Source organism: Paralichthys olivaceus, chromosome 20, assembly GCF_024713975.1.
Source record: "Paralichthys olivaceus isolate ysfri-2021 chromosome 20, ASM2471397v2, whole genome shotgun sequence".
Classification (NCBI taxonomy): domain Eukaryota; kingdom Metazoa; phylum Chordata; class Actinopteri; order Pleuronectiformes; family Paralichthyidae; genus Paralichthys; species Paralichthys olivaceus.
The window spans coordinates 14,542,501-14,561,689 of NC_091112.1; the positions used below are offsets into that span (position 1 = coordinate 14,542,501).

General features: G+C 41.0%; 2 protein-coding genes across 2 annotated transcripts; both read right to left on the reverse strand.

Annotated features, from left to right (window-relative positions):
* Positions 1-8,712: 8,712 nt before the first annotated feature.
* Positions 8,713-11,513, reverse strand: txnl4a (thioredoxin-like 4A). The gene is made up of 4 exons (XM_020090383.2): positions 11,370-11,513; positions 10,957-11,132; positions 9,276-9,379; positions 8,713-9,185 (listed from the first exon to the last, which is right to left on the reverse strand). The coding sequence occupies exons 2-4, from the start codon at positions 11,107-11,109 to the stop codon at positions 9,014-9,016; spliced, it is 429 nt and encodes a 142-aa protein (XP_019945942.1). The 5' UTR covers positions 11,110-11,132; positions 11,370-11,513; the 3' UTR covers positions 8,713-9,013.
* A 1,260-nt stretch (positions 11,514-12,773) lies between these two features.
* LOC109631512 (E3 ubiquitin-protein ligase ZNRF2-like) lies at positions 12,774-18,693 on the reverse strand. Its single transcript, XM_020090340.2, has 4 exons — positions 17,892-18,693; positions 16,219-16,314; positions 14,557-14,662; positions 12,774-13,663 (listed from the first exon to the last, which is right to left on the reverse strand). The coding sequence occupies exons 1-4, from the start codon at positions 18,217-18,219 to the stop codon at positions 13,606-13,608; spliced, it is 588 nt and encodes a 195-aa protein (XP_019945899.1). The 5' UTR covers positions 18,220-18,693; the 3' UTR covers positions 12,774-13,605.
* Positions 18,694-19,189: the final 496 nt, after the last annotated feature.

The window sequence follows — 19,189 nt, forward strand, 5'->3', positions numbered from 1 at the left end:
TAAACATAAAAATGCCCCATTTTACAGTCTTTGGTCAAAGAATGACACAATAAAGAATTGAACAGAATTCATGTTTTGGTCTTGAATCTTTTGAGAGAACATGATTTATTTGATATTTTCCTCTTCATTTGTAAGAAGGAGGAAGAGGTGTTAGGCTCACTCGAATTCATTTGATGTTCATTCTTAACTTGTGATGGAACAAATGTGGAAATCTGCATTCGCTATACATATTGTTAACATTTCCCACATAGATATCAGTCTCCTTAATATATCAGTTTCTTGTTTTTAATTATCCCCTTGGAAATTAGTGAAAATGTCTGTTCTCACAATGTTTAAAAAAAAAATGGATTCCAGATCAGAGGCTTAAAGTGATACATAGGTTCTTTCTTGTCTCCAGCCACCAATTGACCTAACCCCAATCTGCATGTCTTTGTAGGAAGACGCTGAAGGAAGAAGGTTCAAGGTTCAAATGAAAACTTTGATTACAATTTCTGTGATGTATCTGTCGCCTCACAGAAAAAGTTTTCCTGGTTTGAATCCCAGTTTGGCCAGGTATGAAGTTTGCATGTTCTCCCTGTGTCTGTTTCTCTGGTTTCTCTGGCTTCCTCCCACAAAGACATGCAGTTTGGTGTTGGGTTAATCAGAGACTCTGAATTGCCGGTAGCTGTGGGAATGGTTGTCTCTATATGTTGGCCCTGTGATACGCTGGAGATTAGTCCAGAGTGTACCCAGCCTCTTGCCAAATGTTAGTTAGGCCTGCGACCCTCAAGACTAATCGGTATAGATAATGGATAGATGGATAAAAAAATGATGTATCTTCCTCCATCATGCTTCTCTGTACGTCCCATTGTATTCTGTGGTATATCCAGTCTTTATGTATATATGATTTTTATTTATTGATTTTTCCTGATTTACTTATGTAACCTAGGTCAGCTCACCCCTGTTCACTCTATTTTGTGCTTATTTATTAAAATATATACTATGATATGTATTTTCCATTGCTGATCATTGTTGTGATCATGTGTTGGTTAACGTGGATCAACCATTGGATTGTGGCTAATCTGTATTTATCAGAGATATTTGATCTTAACTAAGGAGAAGCTTTGTGCTCGAAATGTCACTACAGCAATAAAAATCCTAGCGGGAACCTTTAAGTGTGCAGATCTTCTGATATTTTTTTGCTCCTGCACCCATCAAAAAAAAACAAACTTACTGCATGTGCATGTTGTTCTTATAGGTTCACCCATTCAAAGGGCGTCATTCTCCTTTCATCGGAACATCTGAGGCCTGGACCAGTCACGTTGCACTACAGACGTCCGTACTGAGCTACCCACACTCTCCCTCCATGACTCTCAGCAACTAAATGCTTCTATATCGATGAGCATGTGGGCAGCCGGTGAGCTGGCATCAAGCAGACTCTCAGAGTCAGGACTGGGAAGAGGGAGAGCTGTGCATGTAATCACTGTGGAACAACTTGGAAGGTAAGTGTTGCTGGAATAGTGACATTGCCTCGAGCTGGTATAGCGCACACAGCCTCCCCCTGCTCACAGATACATTTACCTGCCTCTCTCCCCACAAGCCTCCCTCTCCAGGGAGCCTCTCGTCCTCCTCCTCTTCCTCCCCCCATGTACCTATTTCTGTCATCTTATTTGGAGTCACTGACAGAAGTGTGGTGGCTTGACACCCAATTTCCCCACCACCCCCATCCCTACCATCCACTCGACGTGCCCCTGCAACACCCCCGCTGAGCTTACGCGGTTAGTACAGTCTGCCTGTGCTCTCTCCTTATAAGGGCAAAATACATTGACAGAGGCAGAAGGGGGGGGGTGTATCAGCACAGGCAGACAGGTAGAGGGACAGTGGCTGGAACCGGAGGAGAGGGAGAGGGGGAGAGAGATGATGATGTAGCGACAGAGGAGCAGAGATTAGGAAACAGTGAACACGGAGGAAGAAGGAGGAGGGATGACGATGGAGAGAGAGAAGGAGAGAGGGTGATGGGGATGGTGTGATAAGAAATGAAGCTTTTGGGCTTTTGAAAGCAAATACAAACATGTTTTTGCCGATGAGCCCAATGGCACACGATAAGTTATATTTTAGCTGTTATTTCTTCACAGGGTTTAAAACCCATAAATAAACACTCATATTAATGATGTGCAAATGCATAATGTAACACTAATCAAAGTACAGGGTGCTTTAAGTTGTTCAGCTTGTTAAATAAACAGCATGTGCATCAGTTTATTAATACAGTCACATAACATAACCCTAATACATGTTCTCTTGTCCTGTGTTAATGCTCCGGAGCTACTTCAGAATTATTCCTTGTCTCCTCCTCCTCAAACAGTTTTACAAAATACTGTCACTTTTAATTGGTTGTGCGCTGGATGTTGTGTTCACATGCAGAGTAAAGCTCTGTGTTCATCCTACCTGGTGTATCTGCACTGAAGACTTTATAGTCAATGCTTTTTATAAAATGAAACTGAATTTGCTTTATTACAGTTCAATTACATTATTTATTGAACTGCTGTTATTTTTTATACATTGCATGTCGTCTATTTCAGAGTTCTGTTAAACAACACATCGTCTGTCCCAAGGTCAGAATCTTTCAGAATAAAAGCTCTGTAATTCAGCTTAATATAACCATTACAGCAACATAATGTCGATGTTTTACTTTGAAGACAACTTGCTCAAGAGGAAATTTAGCTAAACTGCCCCGTCCTCGAATGACTGCATGACCATCCACTGTGCTCGTGTGGAGTTTGATCACATGTCATTTTACAATCAATTCAGGTTAAGTGCTGCTGAGCTCACAGCAAGTGAAATATTGATCGATTATGCAAAATGTAAACAAACAAAAAGCTTCATATGTGTTGAAATCAGAAATGGACGATTCCTTATCGATGTCCAGCTTCTATTAAAAGTCTAAATTATTGACTGTGACAACTGAAGGACTTGTGAAAGACATAAAGTGGTCAGAATCAATCCCTCATATGGCCCTAGTTCCAAAAACACTTGATACTACACTTCCTTTCATGCAGCTTCTTAATATCCTTAACAATCCTTCATATATTTCAGTAGATTTATCCCTGCCCTTTTGAGTACTTCTGTCTTTTCAGCTTATTTAAAGTACTCAATCGATGTGATTTTGCATATAATACCAACAGTGTTATGGAAAATGAGCAAAATCAGAGATATGCATTAACCACAATGCATTTCTACCATGGAGAGTAGGGTTGGATATAACAGCTCCCAAAGTGTTCTTCCTCCTTGTTAGTGGGTGGGACATGGCTGAATTCAAGTAATCTAGGACATTTTTTGCAATTTTCACTTCTGAGACTTATCTGTTTTACACATTAGATCAAAATATTATACCTCTCTGAAATCCTAGATGTTTTTTAACCACACCAGACGATAGAAAGCAGATATCATACACAGTGTTCTTTCTGCCTGAATTTGATCATCTGGGATATGTCACTTTGTAATCCGGGACATCTTGGATCAGCTCTATCCTAGAGAGCTAACTGATTAAATGAGTTAGCTACCCAGACAATCAGTTTAAACAGATAGGGACAGACTGTATTTACCATTAACTCCTGTCTGACAACTGCAGATCATATCTTTAGTTTATCTTTAAAAAAAATCCAAAAAACATGTCCCTGTAAGTGAGGACAAGTTTTAAGGTTAGGTTTAGGTTAAGGTTTTTTTATAATGAATAGGTAAGTAGAAACCAGGAAATCAATGTAATGGCCTTTGAAGTCATGGAGATGTGTGTGTGTGTGTGTTTGTGTGTTTGTGTGTGTTTGTGTGCGTGCGTGCGTGTGTGTGTGTGTGTGTGTGTGTGTGTGTGTGTGTGTGTGTGTTGGTTCAGCTGGAGCACTTCTCAGCGTCACACCTCCTGTTCTGCCTGCGAGTACAGGGCAGGTGCTAATTGGGCCTGATTCTTCTGAATGGGGCCTTCTGCCATGAATGGAGGTGAATGTGATCCATGTGTGTTTGTTCGGCGTGATGAGCACAGTACATCTGCGTCAGCAGCACGCCTCCTGCCTCTGTACTGGTATCTGTTGCAGCTAAGTCAAATAGACCCCTCGTTTCGCTACAGATGGAGGGATGACAGCCCGTCGGGAATAAATGCAGGATGAGAGTGAAAGATGCAAATCCATTTAGTCACAGGTCCCTGAGTGGGGTAAAAAGCAGACGCAAAATGGGAAGAGAAGGGAATTAAAGCCAAATAACACCCGGCTGCTAAGTGTGTCAGCATCTACGAGAGGAGGCAGGCTGCGAGTTGTTTAATGACACACAGTGTGGGTGTGTGTGTGTGTGTGTGTGTGTGTGTGTGTGTGTGTTTCAGCATATTATCAGTATGAAACATCTGCTCTTGTTAATCTCCACCAACCTGTAGGCAATAGTTCATTTACTGTGAGTAACTCCCCCATGGGGCCAAAACTGAAACCTACTCTAAAGCCCACAACTGATTTCAGAAGAGGAAATAAACAAATCAGATGAATAAATAGAATCTTGTTTCAGAGGCAGTTTGGAGATAAGCTGTCGCTCACCATCTCAGGATATGTATACAACACAGAACTATCTCCTCCTGTTTCTCCATCAGGTCTCCCGGTCTGTATTCCCTTTGAAGGATTTAGGGAATGAAAACCGTCAGCAGGGAGATGAGGTTTGAAAGCTCTCACCGGTTATATAAAGCAGCTCCTCTTCCAGACTTATATGGGTCGAAAGTATCTCATCGCCCCACATCCGATGAAAAACAATCATGAAAACTGACAAACAACTAACTGATCGCAGCCATCCACTCTACGGAAATCCGGAAGTAAGACTGCAGAGCAAAGAGCAGGAGTGAAAGTAGGCACAATCTACAGAAACGGGGAATCAACACTGATTCTCAGTGTCTCTGTGGCGAGACTCCTCAGACCGTGGACCACATCCTCCATGGGTGCCCACTGGGTCCCATTTGCTGCGACAAAGACCTGAAGGAGTAAAACAACACTGCTCGAGAATGGATATGGCACTGATGCAATATGATGATGATGATGATTACTGGTTATGCAAAGAGGATGTGATATAACCAGAGAGGAGAGCTGGAGTTTGTGGGATGTGGAAGTTGAAGGACATTTTTCTTGAATTTTCTGTAATATTTGGCTTTTGCTGTTTGCAAATGTGTTTGTTTGTCAGTATGTTTACCCCAAAACAACTGAATGGATTTCCACAAAACTTGATGGACGGATGTGGTATGGGTCAGGAAAAAACCCATTCAATTTCGGTTTGGACCCGGAGCAGAGTGCAGATCCAGGACATTTTTATCTCTTTCTTCAATATTGTGCGATAGGACGTTTTTGGACGTTTTCACCGATTTCCGATGGAATGATTCATGGATCTTGATGGAAGAATTCTGGCGTTTTTAAGGAATGATTGACTCCCGCTCCCCCAGGGACCCTCAAAAGATAATAGATGGATGGTTGTCTATGGGTGTGTGCAAATTTGTTCAGCTTGATTGAATTTAACTGGACTGACGGGCCTTGGTGGTGGTGTGCGCTCTGTGTCCCATTCTAGTGGTTAATTAAAATAATTTGGTGCCTAGGCAGTACAATGATAAAAAAATTGTAACACCAAAGGTAGAAGATGAGAGGTCAAGGAAAAACTTTCTAGGGATTTCCAGGGATTTAGATTCACTGTACTTCCACAGTACAACCAGCTGTAGTTACAGTGAGGGGAAGGTGTATGTATTTTGCGTGTAAATAATTTACTTCTTCATCTTATTAAAATTCAATTTAAAATGTTGAGAAGGCCACCATGCATAAACATAAGTACATGCAATATGTGATGTAGGATCCTTAAGAGGGTTTTAGGTGAACCTGGGTGTTTTCCTTTCACCTCCATGAGTGATTTACTCATGATGATGAGGAGGATGATGATGATGATCCAAGCTGACTTGGATGCTGATTTTCTAAAGCCACTGGCTCGAAAGGAGAACTGAAGCACAGCTGAGTGAGGCACGGTTACTGGGTAAAAGGGAACGGCTTTAATGGTGCCAACAGGGGAAGCTGCAGGGGTGGGGGTGTCCCAGAAATTGGCGACTGTCGCCGCTCACCCTTCCCCCCGCATTGGGCATCCACATGGACAGTGACAGACAAGAAAAGGAGGAGGGAGGGAGGGAGGCAGAGAAAGAAAGAGAAAGATGGTGGGATGCCAGGATGTCATCCCCCTGGTACCCAGATGATCCTCACGGCCTGCACACTACACCCTCTTTGTGTAGATCCACTTACACGCTATCAGTTGAAAACAGATCCCGGATTAATTCACTGTCATTGCTGGGTGTGTATATTTCCCATATAGTCCATAGGAGGAACAACTCCTCCTCCCTCTGCCTGTCTAACATCCACACACAAACACGCTGTACGCAACATCCCGCCATGTATCCATATGTGTCTAGACCGGGGGTTTCCCAGTAACCCTTCGTTGTCCAGACCTCTCCTTCCCCCCCCCGGGGCTGAGCTGATTAACAGTAATAGGGAACAACAATGCATGATAATGTGAATTATAATGGACCAATGGATGCAGCCTTTGGCCCCAGCGCTCCATATGAGGCCAATGGCACAGTGACGCTGTGCATAGGCCCTGCAGGGATAGGCCAGACGAAAGCATGCCAGTCTGTAGGTTAATCTAAGTGGAAAGGACATGGGAGGCCTGGAGGGGATGTATATGGGTCCTCAGCGTAGTCGACAAACACACAAAGATGAGGAAATTAGTTTATTTTGAACAGTAAATATATTCATTGGCGCATCGAGGTCATGGTCAGGCTCCAGCTTTCATACAATTATATTTTTAAAAAGAATGAATGGCACGCAACCTAAAAACACAGCATTCTTATGGTTCCTGAAAAACTAATAGTTTAAAGATTGTGTGTTTCTCTTTTTACTCTGGAGCAGCCAAGTGTGGTCAGAGTGTTGGTTTCTGCAGTTACAACCGGACGGTGGGAAGCTGAGAGTCGAGTAGGGGCTTCAGGAGACATGTCAACACCGAGGATGTACAGTTCAGTGGGTTGTCCAAGAGAACACACACGGACACAGGACACAAACAATGCACACACACACACACACACTCTGAGACTGGAGGTCTTACCCCAAGTGTCTCCTGACTTGTCTCACTCAGGAGAGGTGGGGAGGTCAGACTATTTACTCTGGAGAGGATCCCTCCCTGTCTTTGGTCCAAACACACTCACAAAATTCAGAGAGAGTCAGAATTTGTCTCCTTTCACCTCATTTATCACTCAACAAATTGGACCGTGTCTCCCGCGCAGTGTGCTGTGTGATTATGAGAATCTGTAAGAGACTGAGCTGACGGTTAAGGGATATTAATGAGACTCATCCACTGATATTTCTCTCGTTCTCAACAACTCCCTCTCCCTCTATTTTCTCCTTGTTCTTCTTTTCTCTGCTCTGTTCACTTCTCTTAGGTTTCACATCACTCTCCTACTGATGGATAACTTCGGTCAGGGCTGTGTGCAGATGATGAAAACTGTTGGGGAAACAAAACAAGCAAGACTGAAGGCCTGTAATAATTATCCTGCTCTGTTATCGCCCCACTGAGGAGTGGTCCGCAGGGATTGCTGCTGTTTTGTGTAGACATTGTGGACTTAGAAAACACACATTGGGATTCATCCACATAATAATAGCTCCTAAACTTCAGTGATGGTCACAGTGAGAAAAAAAAACATGTTAAATCGAGCGAGGAAATCTCCAGCTCTTAAATGGAAACTCACACACCTGCTGTCACTGTGAGACCCCTCAGAGACAAACACTACAGTGGACGTCCTCTGTTCGTCACAGACACTTCGCATCATGGCCAATGGTTGTGTGGATTTCTCCCTTCTGGCAGGCGCTGCGCAGCACTGAGCGCCAAAACTAGCAGAAACAAGAATTGTTTCTTCCCATAGGACATCACAGCCATAAACAGTTAGCCCAGCCATGTGGATGTTTCCCTGCAGTGTCTGCATAATACCCAGTAATTACTGTGAAATTACTATTGTTATAGTTCTCTCTGTGTGTGTAGGGTATTTATATCTATCCTGTGCTGTAGAATAATAATCCACAGGTTTTCAAATATTATACCTTCACTCATAAAAGAGCTTGTGTTACAGTGATACACAAGTGCCACAACCTTGAACATATACCTGTAAAGTACCCATCATGCAACACCTTGGCAATGCTGTTGATCCATTACTCTTATTTATGGCTCTAATTTATAGTAAATTATTGTTTTCACTTTCTTAAACCCATTCATACCGAATTTTTGTGGCATTAGAGGTTGAGAATAATTTAGAATGAGACTAGAATTCTTTGTGTGTGGGTGTACACGTCCAACATTGTAGTTTTGATAGATCACTCAGTGCTGGGTTAGATCATCTCAATCTGTACAGCAGACCTGAACATCTCTGACTCCACCTGATGGAGATTATAGGGCACTGCACCCTCTCTGCACATCATCAAAACATAGACGTTAAACTTATTCTGTTGTACCACATATTTCTTAACAAAAAGGCTTGTTATTTCTTCCCAGATGAATATGGAATAATCTTTTCCAAATAATTAAGTCACATTTACTCAGTTTGTTGAGCCATTTTCTCTTCAATTAGATGATTTGATCCATATTTATGCAACAGTTTCAATAAAATGCTCTGAAACAGCAAAAACCTACAAACATTACTTTCTCTAAATGTCCATATTTATTACAACATTCGAATAGAGGTCTGGTTTCTTCAGCACTTGTTTCACAGAAATAAGTCGACAACTTAATTTGAATAAACTGAATAAAATGTTTATCTACATACACACACACAAAAAACATACATGGCACAATGTCACACAACCATGAGCATGAAGAAGAGTCTTGTTTTGCTGGTGAAAACAAAAAGGTCTCTGACTTCTGTAACATGTCTCTGTGTTGTGTCACAAAATGTATCGGAAGAAAAAAACATCTTAAAAAAGAAGTAAGTGAAAAACAAAAATCAATATCTGTATTTTGTAGAATAATCCTTCGGAGACACCACCAGACCTCGTCCTTTTCTTGCTCCTCGGTACACGGTTTCAACAATGTCTATCATCTCCTGCTTGTCCTCCATTGTCCAGTTGATCTTGTTGTTGTTACCGGTGCCCAAATCTATCATGATGTGTTTGTTCCTGAGGACAGACCATAACAATATCATGAGAATTTAAGTAATAATAATGATATGGATTGATGCTATGCAGTCTAGACAGTTAGTGTCCTACCTGAAGAAGAACATGACAGTGCAGGGGTCGTACAACTCGTACATCTTGTTGAAGTCGGGAACTTCTGTGATGTCCACCAGGTAAATGACGGCAAAATTCTTAACCTGTCAGGACACATATCAATATATTATGACAGTGAGCTTTGCTGACAGCAAAGAGTTTTTTACTCACTATTCCAGTGAATTGATTTTAAAACTAGGCAAGTTTAAATATGCTTACACACTTGCATATGTTAAATCTTGAAATGAGTTCAATAAGTGAGCTTTTTGGCAGCTTTATTATCTTTGAGCATCATGAACTGGAATCGGGTTATAAACTGCTGACAGAGAGCAAGAGACATCAGCATAGTATCCAGTAATGGGGATCTTAGTTGTAAAATCAGCAGTAAACTGCCAAGAGCAGCGATCGCACTGATGAAAATGGTGTTAAATCTTAGTATCCTTTAGCAGCTAATATAAAATGAGCACTAGAGAAAATCTATAGCATCCAAGAGAAGGAGCCTCACACGGTTTTCTGGTCACGTGCACATCGATTCGATTGTCAAGTAAAACTGTGCTCTCATAATCTTTTATGCTCCTGTTAGTTCTGAACGCTCCACAGCGTATGTGGATTTTACAGGCACCCATTCCTTTAAGTTGATTAATTTTGCAACAGTTGGAGACGCTGCAATAGACAAGGATATTAAAAATGTATAACTCAGAGTGGAGTTCCAATAGTGCTGGTAATAGAAAAACAGAGTGTCGGCAGCTGTTTGAGCATAAAGTTATGTTATTACTACAACAACAGTTTGTGATCATCATAGAGACTGACCGATATGGATTTTTGGTGGCGGAGAGCAATACTAAGGCATAAAAAATGTGATGCCACTGTAGTTTAACCATGAACTTACTTCATACAGGGTTTCTGCAGGTTTCAACAAGTTAAATTGGAGACTTTTCTGAAGTGTACGGTGATAAATTGTGAACGTGTTTGTAGATTATCAGTTCCATATTGGTTGTGTTTTTCTTTTTTACAGTGTGCTGGTATCTGATGAACTGCAACACACTAAGACAAACCTAACACTAAGACCTTAACATCATTAAGAATGAAGGTATTATAGATCTACACTGTAATATTTCACTATATTTAAGACATTTCAAGGCCTTAATTTCCAATACAATGTTTAACTGTTTAGGAGTCTCCCAGTGGAAACCCAAATTCATTAAAAAAGGAAAACCGAATTTAAACCATGTAAAATGAAACAAATGTTAATATTTCCATCAGTCGGTTTCTTTGACAAGTATTGACATCAATGTCATGAATGTCAATACATCTGTTTCATCAGCCAACTGATAAATCGATCAGACTCTAGATTCTGATGTGAACTACTTTCCATCTGTTGCTATTTAACAGCGATATCAACTCTGTAAACTGTTGGTTAGAACTTAGAAAGGTTGTATATTTGGTCTATGCATCTAGCATCCGGTTTCAGTGAGTGCAGAGTGGTTCGGGGAATGACTGACCAGAGGTTTGGTTTCATGTGTTGTCTCTGAAAGTCTCATGTTTACGTTCACGCTGACCTGACCACGCTCAGGTGATGTGTTCCAGCAGACCAGCAGGTGGTGCTGTTGATCATGTCGAGACGCTAACCCAAGCTAATGCTAATATCCTACATCAAACTGTGCACAGTAAGAGCTCAGACCTTTTCTGCGATGCTGTACAGAACCTCGTCCATTTTCATGCACGTCGGGTCCCAGTCGTGTCCGAAGCGGATGACGAGGACTCGGTCCTCCTCGGACAGGATGGCTTGGTCGACCTGCCAGCCATTGTGGAGATGAGGGAGCATGTACGACATCTTGACTCCGATCGATCACCCAGCTGAAAAACAACACGTGTGAGTTTGTCTTCACACTGACTGAGAGGTATGTGACCAACGACGAGCAGCAAAACCAGGATTTCAGCTCAGGAGTGTGAGCGAGCACGAGCAGTTAGCCTTGTAGATAGCAGCGAGCTAACTAGCTTAAAGTGGCTAACCGGGGAAAGTCTGAATATGGAGAAGAAAGAAACACCACCGGGTGGAAATGAAGTAAAACAACAAAGCGACACTCATCTTACCTCAGAACAGAAAGGGATGCGTGTATATGAGGAAGTAAACCAGTGAGATCCCAGTTTGGTTTTTATTTTATCTTTTCCGTCAGTGCTACGTTATCGCACTTACACCACGTCACTAACGCGCGACAGCGACGTGGGTACGTCACTGTACGTGCACACGTTCTGGGTTTTTGTTGTGATTGCAGCGATAGACAATATTAAAACATTTGAAAATACAAAATGCAGTCAGTGATTAACCATATGAGCTGGTGGATACTTAGAAAAACATAATACCCAACAATCCACTCTGCTAAATTGGTTTAAAGAAGTGCGTGTTACGCATTATAAATGAATTGAGGTTTATGGTTTTATAACTAACAAAGAAAAAAGAAAAGAACACCTCAGAACACTTAAAGATTTGACCTTAAAAAACGCATCTTCGCTCTGTCGATGTACATTATTTAAGGAAGTGAATTCTGTGTGAAGACTCCGCTCTTTTCAACTAGTTCTCCTTCAGTGTTATCTTCTAAATTGTTTTACAAGGAACAAAACAAACCGCTGTGACCCTTACATATAATGAAATACAGAAGTATTACTTCTGCAAAACCTCAGGATGGCATTTCTTCTGACTGCACATTTAACAACAAACAGATCCAACACTCAGATGACTGGATCCATGTCTTGGCATGCCCACCCACAGGGAGAAATGACTTGTGTTCACTTCTCTTGGCTGGTCTCTACTTGGGGAATCATTCGTGTTTTTGGGATTCTAATACTGAAAATGATTTTACCAATGATGACATCAGACTATTAACTTCATACAATCCAGTTTCAAGCCCATGTCTGCTTTTTGTATGAATTATCCATTCATTCTGTGAACATTAAATATATAAAAAAAAAATTTTTATTGATTAAATCCCCATCTTAACTATCACCTTGTGTTTTCGTATCAGACAGAAGTGCAAATGCCATACACTGATTAATGGAATGGAGATCATTTTAATTAGAATGGCACTCAGAGAGCACAAACCTCCGCCAAGGCCCGACAGTCCCCTTATGAAACCACATTTAAATTCACTTGATCTGGATTTTCATTGGGATTTGCAGAAACCCATAAATATCAGTCCGTTTTTTTTCATTAAGATCCGTGAATTATTCTCTGAGTAATCAACAAAGATGTTGCAAAACTCCCCAATGCACGTTTAAGAAAAAGAGGGAAAAAAAAAATCATGATCCTGAACCAAAATAAAAAGTGTCTTGCCTTACCCGTACCACTTCCTTCCACCAAGTTTTGTGGTAATCCACCCAGTAGTTTTTGCGTAATTGTGAAAACATTCAGACAAAAACATAACCTCCTCGGCGGATGTAACATTATATAGTTACCATATAACCCTAGGTACAAAATAGTTATTCTACAGGAAAGAGACACAAGAACAAAACATTTATTGTTGTGCAATCCATTACAGTACAAATACAAAATACAATGAACCAACGTTCAAAGGTTAAAGGAAAACTTTCCAGTCTATGACATAGCAGCATATTATGGCACTCCTTAGAGAGAGTGTGAATCATCGTTATATATGTCTTAACCTAACCTTAATTTCACAACAAAATCACATTACTGTGGTTCTGAACAGCCAAATGATTAACAGAGTCCCACTATGTTAGACTATTTGGTCTAGGGCACATGATTGTTTAACAGACAGTAGTGATAGCCAATTTTGCAATGAAATAATTTCCTAGCTACAATCAACACTGTAATCATCCCTTAAAGCTGATATTGGCATTTCTTTAATTCTCTATGGCTGTTTTTCACATTGCACAACAATCGGCCTTCAGCCATCTGATCGAGTCTTTGAACAGGCACTGACCCAGATCTCTGCTGAACAGAGGCTCTTCCACCATGATGGTTATTCAAGTCCTCTGTTGTATGACACATCCCGCTCAGCTAAACAGTTCAGCTGCATGGCCCCTCTTTAGGCCAGCAGGTGGCATTAGGAACGTTCACATATTAATGGAAACATGACTCCACCAGTGGTTCATTCTTTGAACGTCACACATGGACGTCGAGAGAAAAATATCCAAAGTCAATCAAGTTCATCACGGTTCCGTGAGGCAATATGAAAAATGGCACACAATAAGGACTAACAATCCCTGAGGAGCTGATGCTCGGCTCAAACGGACAGTGTTGGGATGAGGTTGGAGCCACGCGTTGGGCCACATAGATGTACAGCTGTTTGAAACTGTACTCCTGCAGCTCCTAGTCGGCAGGATGTTCCGGACACGAGCGATTCACCTGGAACCACTCATCTATACACCTGAAACAAGAAGAGCAGGACAAGTTGTCTCATGTGATCAGAGGGACTTTAAAGGGATACTTCAGAGGAAATTAAAATTCCCTCATTATCCACTCACCACTATCCTGATGGTGGGGGCAGGTGAAGTGTTTGAGTTTTCTGAAGTATAAGTCGCCGGTTACTTTCACTGTATCTGATTCAGCTGCAACACTGTTTACCCCTAAGACTCCAGGGGTGGGTGAAGTGTTTTAGTCCACAAAACACTTCACCCACCCCTCCATCGGCATCGTGGTGAGTAGATAATGAATGAATTAAAAATGTTCTGTGAATTTCCCTTTAAACATTAAGCTTAAGTGTAACTTTAAATAATGTTTTCAGATAAATGATTTAAAGATGATTGTAGTTTTATATTTTAAGTACAGATATGACAATCTTCTCATCTAACTCTTGGATAAGTATTTCAAAAAAAGAAATAACCTACAGTGAGTCAGACAAAAATTATTTTTTCACTTTTATTCAGGTATATTTTATATATAGACTTTCTCTGTTATTGTAATAATTCTAACGTTTAAAACTAACAATCAACCCACTGGATTTGTGTCCCTCCATTCACCAGTGTCCAGAGAAGCCTTCTTCTTACTATTATCTAAGACCTGTTCATTTGGTTTATTCATATTTTTGTGATTTCTGTAAAAAAAAGATTTCATCCTTTGTTTGCTGGGAGACAAACAGGTCAGCACGTTGAGTAGAATTTCAACTAAACCCCCATACAATGCATTGTAGAATTAATAGTTCTAGTAATGTTCTAGTTTAATGTGATTTTGGAAATATGCTATTATTTGCTTTCTTGCCAAGATTTTAATGAGATGATTAAATGTGTTTACTCATGCACTTTGTGTGTGTGTGTTTGTTACCCTTTATGGTAGATACAGAGGCAGGGCAGTCTGGCAATGGTGTCTCCCTGCTCCAGCTCTTCTAAACAGATGGCACATTCCCCAGAGTCTCTGGACAGGATGTCCTCTGAGAAAAACAATACAGAGACAAACTGAGCAAGAAGCTGTCTCGCACACCAAACCCCGTATCAGAGGCTCAGTCCAGGCACTGAATCCTGCCTAACCACCAGTTTAGTATTTGGTACCAGAATGTCAGCTCTCATCTGGGCACAGATGTTTCAAATCTTCACCTCTGATCAGATAAGAACCGAGAACATTTGCTCAAAGTTTTCCTTTCAATGTCACATGTTAATCTGCATGTTCTGTCACTGGCCCTTCTGTCAACACCTGAGGCGATTGACTCACTAAGACTTTATGATTCCTTTTTGAAATGAATTCTGTCAAGGAGGAAAAATGTACTCTGAAAATATCTGTAGTTGAAGGATAAAGCCACGGTTGTATACGTTTGGCACATCTGTTTGCACGTGATAAGCGAAGACACCAGCTGCATGTATATATTCGGTGTCGATCAGCAAAATGCATGCTGCTGTGGGTTGGTGTGAGCTGAAAGCTGTGCGTGTGCATGTGTGTGTGTGCACGTCTCTGCACATGAATCAACACTTAAAATGGGAACAAAAATCTACTCTTGTTTTTATACATTAAAAAAAGTAGAGGTCAGGAAGTATCCACATGCAGAAAGTGCATGTAGAAATAACTATATGCCTACAGACAAGATGTGTTTGTCTTTCCTGTGTGTGCACATGTGGGTGTGCACAGTACAGGTGTACACACAGTCTGCAGGGCTGTGCAGCTGCATCACATGGCTGCATTTGCTTTCTTTTCATGCTGTTTTGTATACAATCCTCAAGCAGGTGCATTTCTTCATATTGACTTTTCACAAAAGCCAATCCCAAAATTAATTGATACAAAATAAAAATTAATTCATAATTACAACCAAATATAAAAACAATATGGCATGGTATTTTGACAAGTACAGAACATTTTAGTACTTGTACTTGATTACTACACAACCAGTATGTCCTTATTCTTCCACTCCATTACATTCACAGAGGCAAGCAGTGTTTCTTCTACTCCATTACATTTATCTGACAACTGAAGTTAAAAGCTACCTTTCAGATTAAGATTAAAAAAACTATGATGATTATATATAATTATAGAAAAGGATGTGTTATTAGTGAATTACCTAAAAAACAATGAATAAATAACTACAATAAATTCTGTATCATGCACATTGTTAAAAAGCAGTGTTCAAATTAATGTAGTAAATTATACATGGGTGTTGTAAATATAAACCTAATGGGAAGGGGTGGGATATGTTGGTTGTGTTTTTCAAATTGTACCTTGCTCTTGTAGCTTTTTCAGGATTGCCAACCCGAGCTTTAATGGAGAATCTTGCTGTGTTGCTAATGTTACTTCTTCCCCAGTGGAAATTATAGTCTGATCTTAGCTTTCTTAGCATTGTCATTGTCCAGTTTCACATGTTGTCTATTTTTAAGCAAAAATTAACCAGTAAACTTAGGAATGAAGGAATGTAATAGGTTTATGTGGCTACAAACAAACACCATCTGCTTCCGCTCTCAGTATCACCCATGCCTTCCTGCTCTTTCAGACCTGATCACTTACTGTTGTAGGCGAGGCGCGTTTTGCTGAAACACATGAGCAGGTGCTTCTCTATTTCATTCGACTCCATAAACTTGGAGCAGACGGGGCAGTGGAAGCCTGGCAGGAAAAAAAAACAACACAAAGACAAGAACATGAGGACCCAGATGTGCCAACGTCTGTCTCATAACCTTTTATTGATATGTACACAGGAGAGGGCGTGGGACTGTCTGCATGAGCTGGATCTTTAAGACAACACCTGCATGCTCCCTCTATCTGTTATAAACAATCTGTAACAATCTGCTTACCTAATCAAACAATCTTTTGGGATCATTACTCATTACAATCTTACTGTCAAGCTGAAGTGGCTTCATATTTATTGCACAGTGTTTGTGAATTAATATCTTAGATAATGTTTAACATTAATAATTCCTAATTTGACCCACATATACAGTAGAAAGCCTGCCCAACCCTGCTCACGCCTCAGCTGCACAAAGATTAATAGGCCAGGAGATGCTTGACTTCAGATAAGCTAACCCCCTGTTTAATGTTATAACACCGCAGCCAGGAAAAAGACAACAAATGTGTCCTGGATGCAGGCAGTCATTATCTCTGTGACTGCTGTGAAACTCATGTTTTTATCATGTGTTTGCACGGGGGAGGTGAGAAAATGGAAGGAGCCTGTGGACATAATGTCAGGCCCCTCCAGTCCAAATCACATGGATCTAATGAGCAAAGGTTCTTGATGAGATTAGTAACGATGAGTCATCCTCATTGAGGAAGTTGCCGATGCTGATAAACTGAAGAAGCTGGGAATTAAATTTAGCTGCATCCTTGTTGAGCATATTAAGATGTGAGATGAGGAAACTGTGTTATTTCCAAGAGACCCAACAGCGAGTAAGTATAAGTATACAGGAAAACATAATTACACTATAGGTCTTTAGTCCTGGAGCTTTCGTCTGTCAGGAATGAGGAACGTTAGATGGGTCTAACGTTCCTGTTGTGTTCATTTGAGCCGTGTATTGTTGTGGTCTGGTCTAGAGACGACACACCAGTTGTGAAACTGCTAGAGTTGTGGGTTCAGGAAGTTTGAGTGCATGTGTGTGTGCAGACGTGTGTGTGTCAGGCAATGTGTAACCAGCAGGAAGCTCTTATCTGCTGACCTACATTATGCACTCTTCTCTCACAGCTGGATTGAAAAACAGACCAGTTTACAAGACAAAGAAGAAGTAGAATAAAGACTGCATAAAAAGCAGCGCAGTACAGTACAGCCACCTGTGGCTACAATAAAAGTAAAAGTGCAAAAACAAAGGGCTCAGTCATCACACAGCTATTACAATATTCCAGATATCATGTGTCATGGAAAAACACCAAGCAGACCGTACCAAGTGTAGATTTTATGGTATCGTGTAGGAGTGCCGTAAACATATGGAAGCAAACATGAAGAAACATGTCCACTCTGACAGAATAAAGACCTGGAATTACAGCTCTCCCACATGACACAGTACAAATAGGAGTTATTTGAGATAAGAGCAAGAAATGAAGTCAGTATTCATACTTGTGGAGACAGAATAAAACTCTACTCACTGTGAGTGCACCCCAGGGACATTAAATGTGGCATACTAACAAGAATATCACAACGGTCGTGAGTTGTATGCATGAATTTGTGCATATTCTGAATTTGCATCGAGTCTTACCTCCCAACAGGTGAGGGGACAGGTGAGCCGGTAAGGAGCCTATAAGCAGCCTGTGGCCCTCGGGAGGCAGCTGGCCCTCATCGTCCCCATCGGTGCCATCCAGACTCTGATTGAGTACGTGCGACCCCGACCTGCCGCCGGCTGGTATGCTGAGCCCGGAGCTGGTGGGCCCTCCACCAGTGTACTGGATCCTGGGGCCATCGGGTCCAGTCATGTACCTGAACCCCGCGATCCTATCCCCGCTGCTGGAGTTGCTGGATGGGAGATCGGAGCTAGAATAAGCCCGAGTTCTGCTATTGATTACGGGGCTGCTCTGCTTGGCCCCCATGCTGCCTCAGGCGTTCCTTCTCTTGGCTTTTAGTGCGCGTCTAAGTTTCTTAACCACGACACATGGTCTCAGTGAGTCCTGAAGAGCTGACACCAACACAGGAGGTCAAACCTGAACCACGAACAACAACAACAGAGGCGAGCCCGCACATCTCAAAGTTTCATGGTGCGCCCTGTGCGTAAAATGCGCACTCACTGACCGACAACTTAATTTCTAAATGGTTGTTTTTTTTTCTTGGCAGAGCCCTTCCCCTTTTTTTCCAACAAAAAGAAAAAGAAATCTCTTCAGCTTCACGTTTTCAGCGTCACTGCTTCAAGCGAGCACACAGGCGCGTGTGTTGACCCACAGCTCGTCTGGTTCAAGTTTGTTTTTGTGCTCAACTGTGCTCGTCTGCGGAGAAAAATAAAAGTCTGCCCTCCTCCTTGTGTGAGGCAGCTCCATCATAACAACCACGGTCCACCAGAACAAGATCAGTCCGCCTTCAGAATAAAAGTATTCCACTGTCAGAAAACAAAGAGCTCTGTCTGTAAAAGGCTGAGAATCATCCAGTACCCAGTAAAAACCCTTACGTGTTATCTGTGGCTATTATTGACCACAAAATATACATACAAGTTCTAAAAATGTACACATATAAAAAAAGACTTTCTATCTCTCTTTCATTTCCCTCTCTCTCTCTCTATATATATAAATATATCTATATATAGATAGATAGATAGATAGATATATCAGAAATACTTTATTAATCCCCGTAAGTAGATTCAAACAGATAGATAGATAGATAGATAAAGATACAATAAAATGATGATGTAGTATAATAACTATTACTTCTAATAATAATAATGATAATAATACAACTATTTGAGTCGTTTTGCACAAGCTTATATAATTATAATCTTAATTGTAGCACATTTTCAAATCATTAAAATCAAATGAGTAATTTTGTACAAGCTAGTCGTATATCAATAATCAT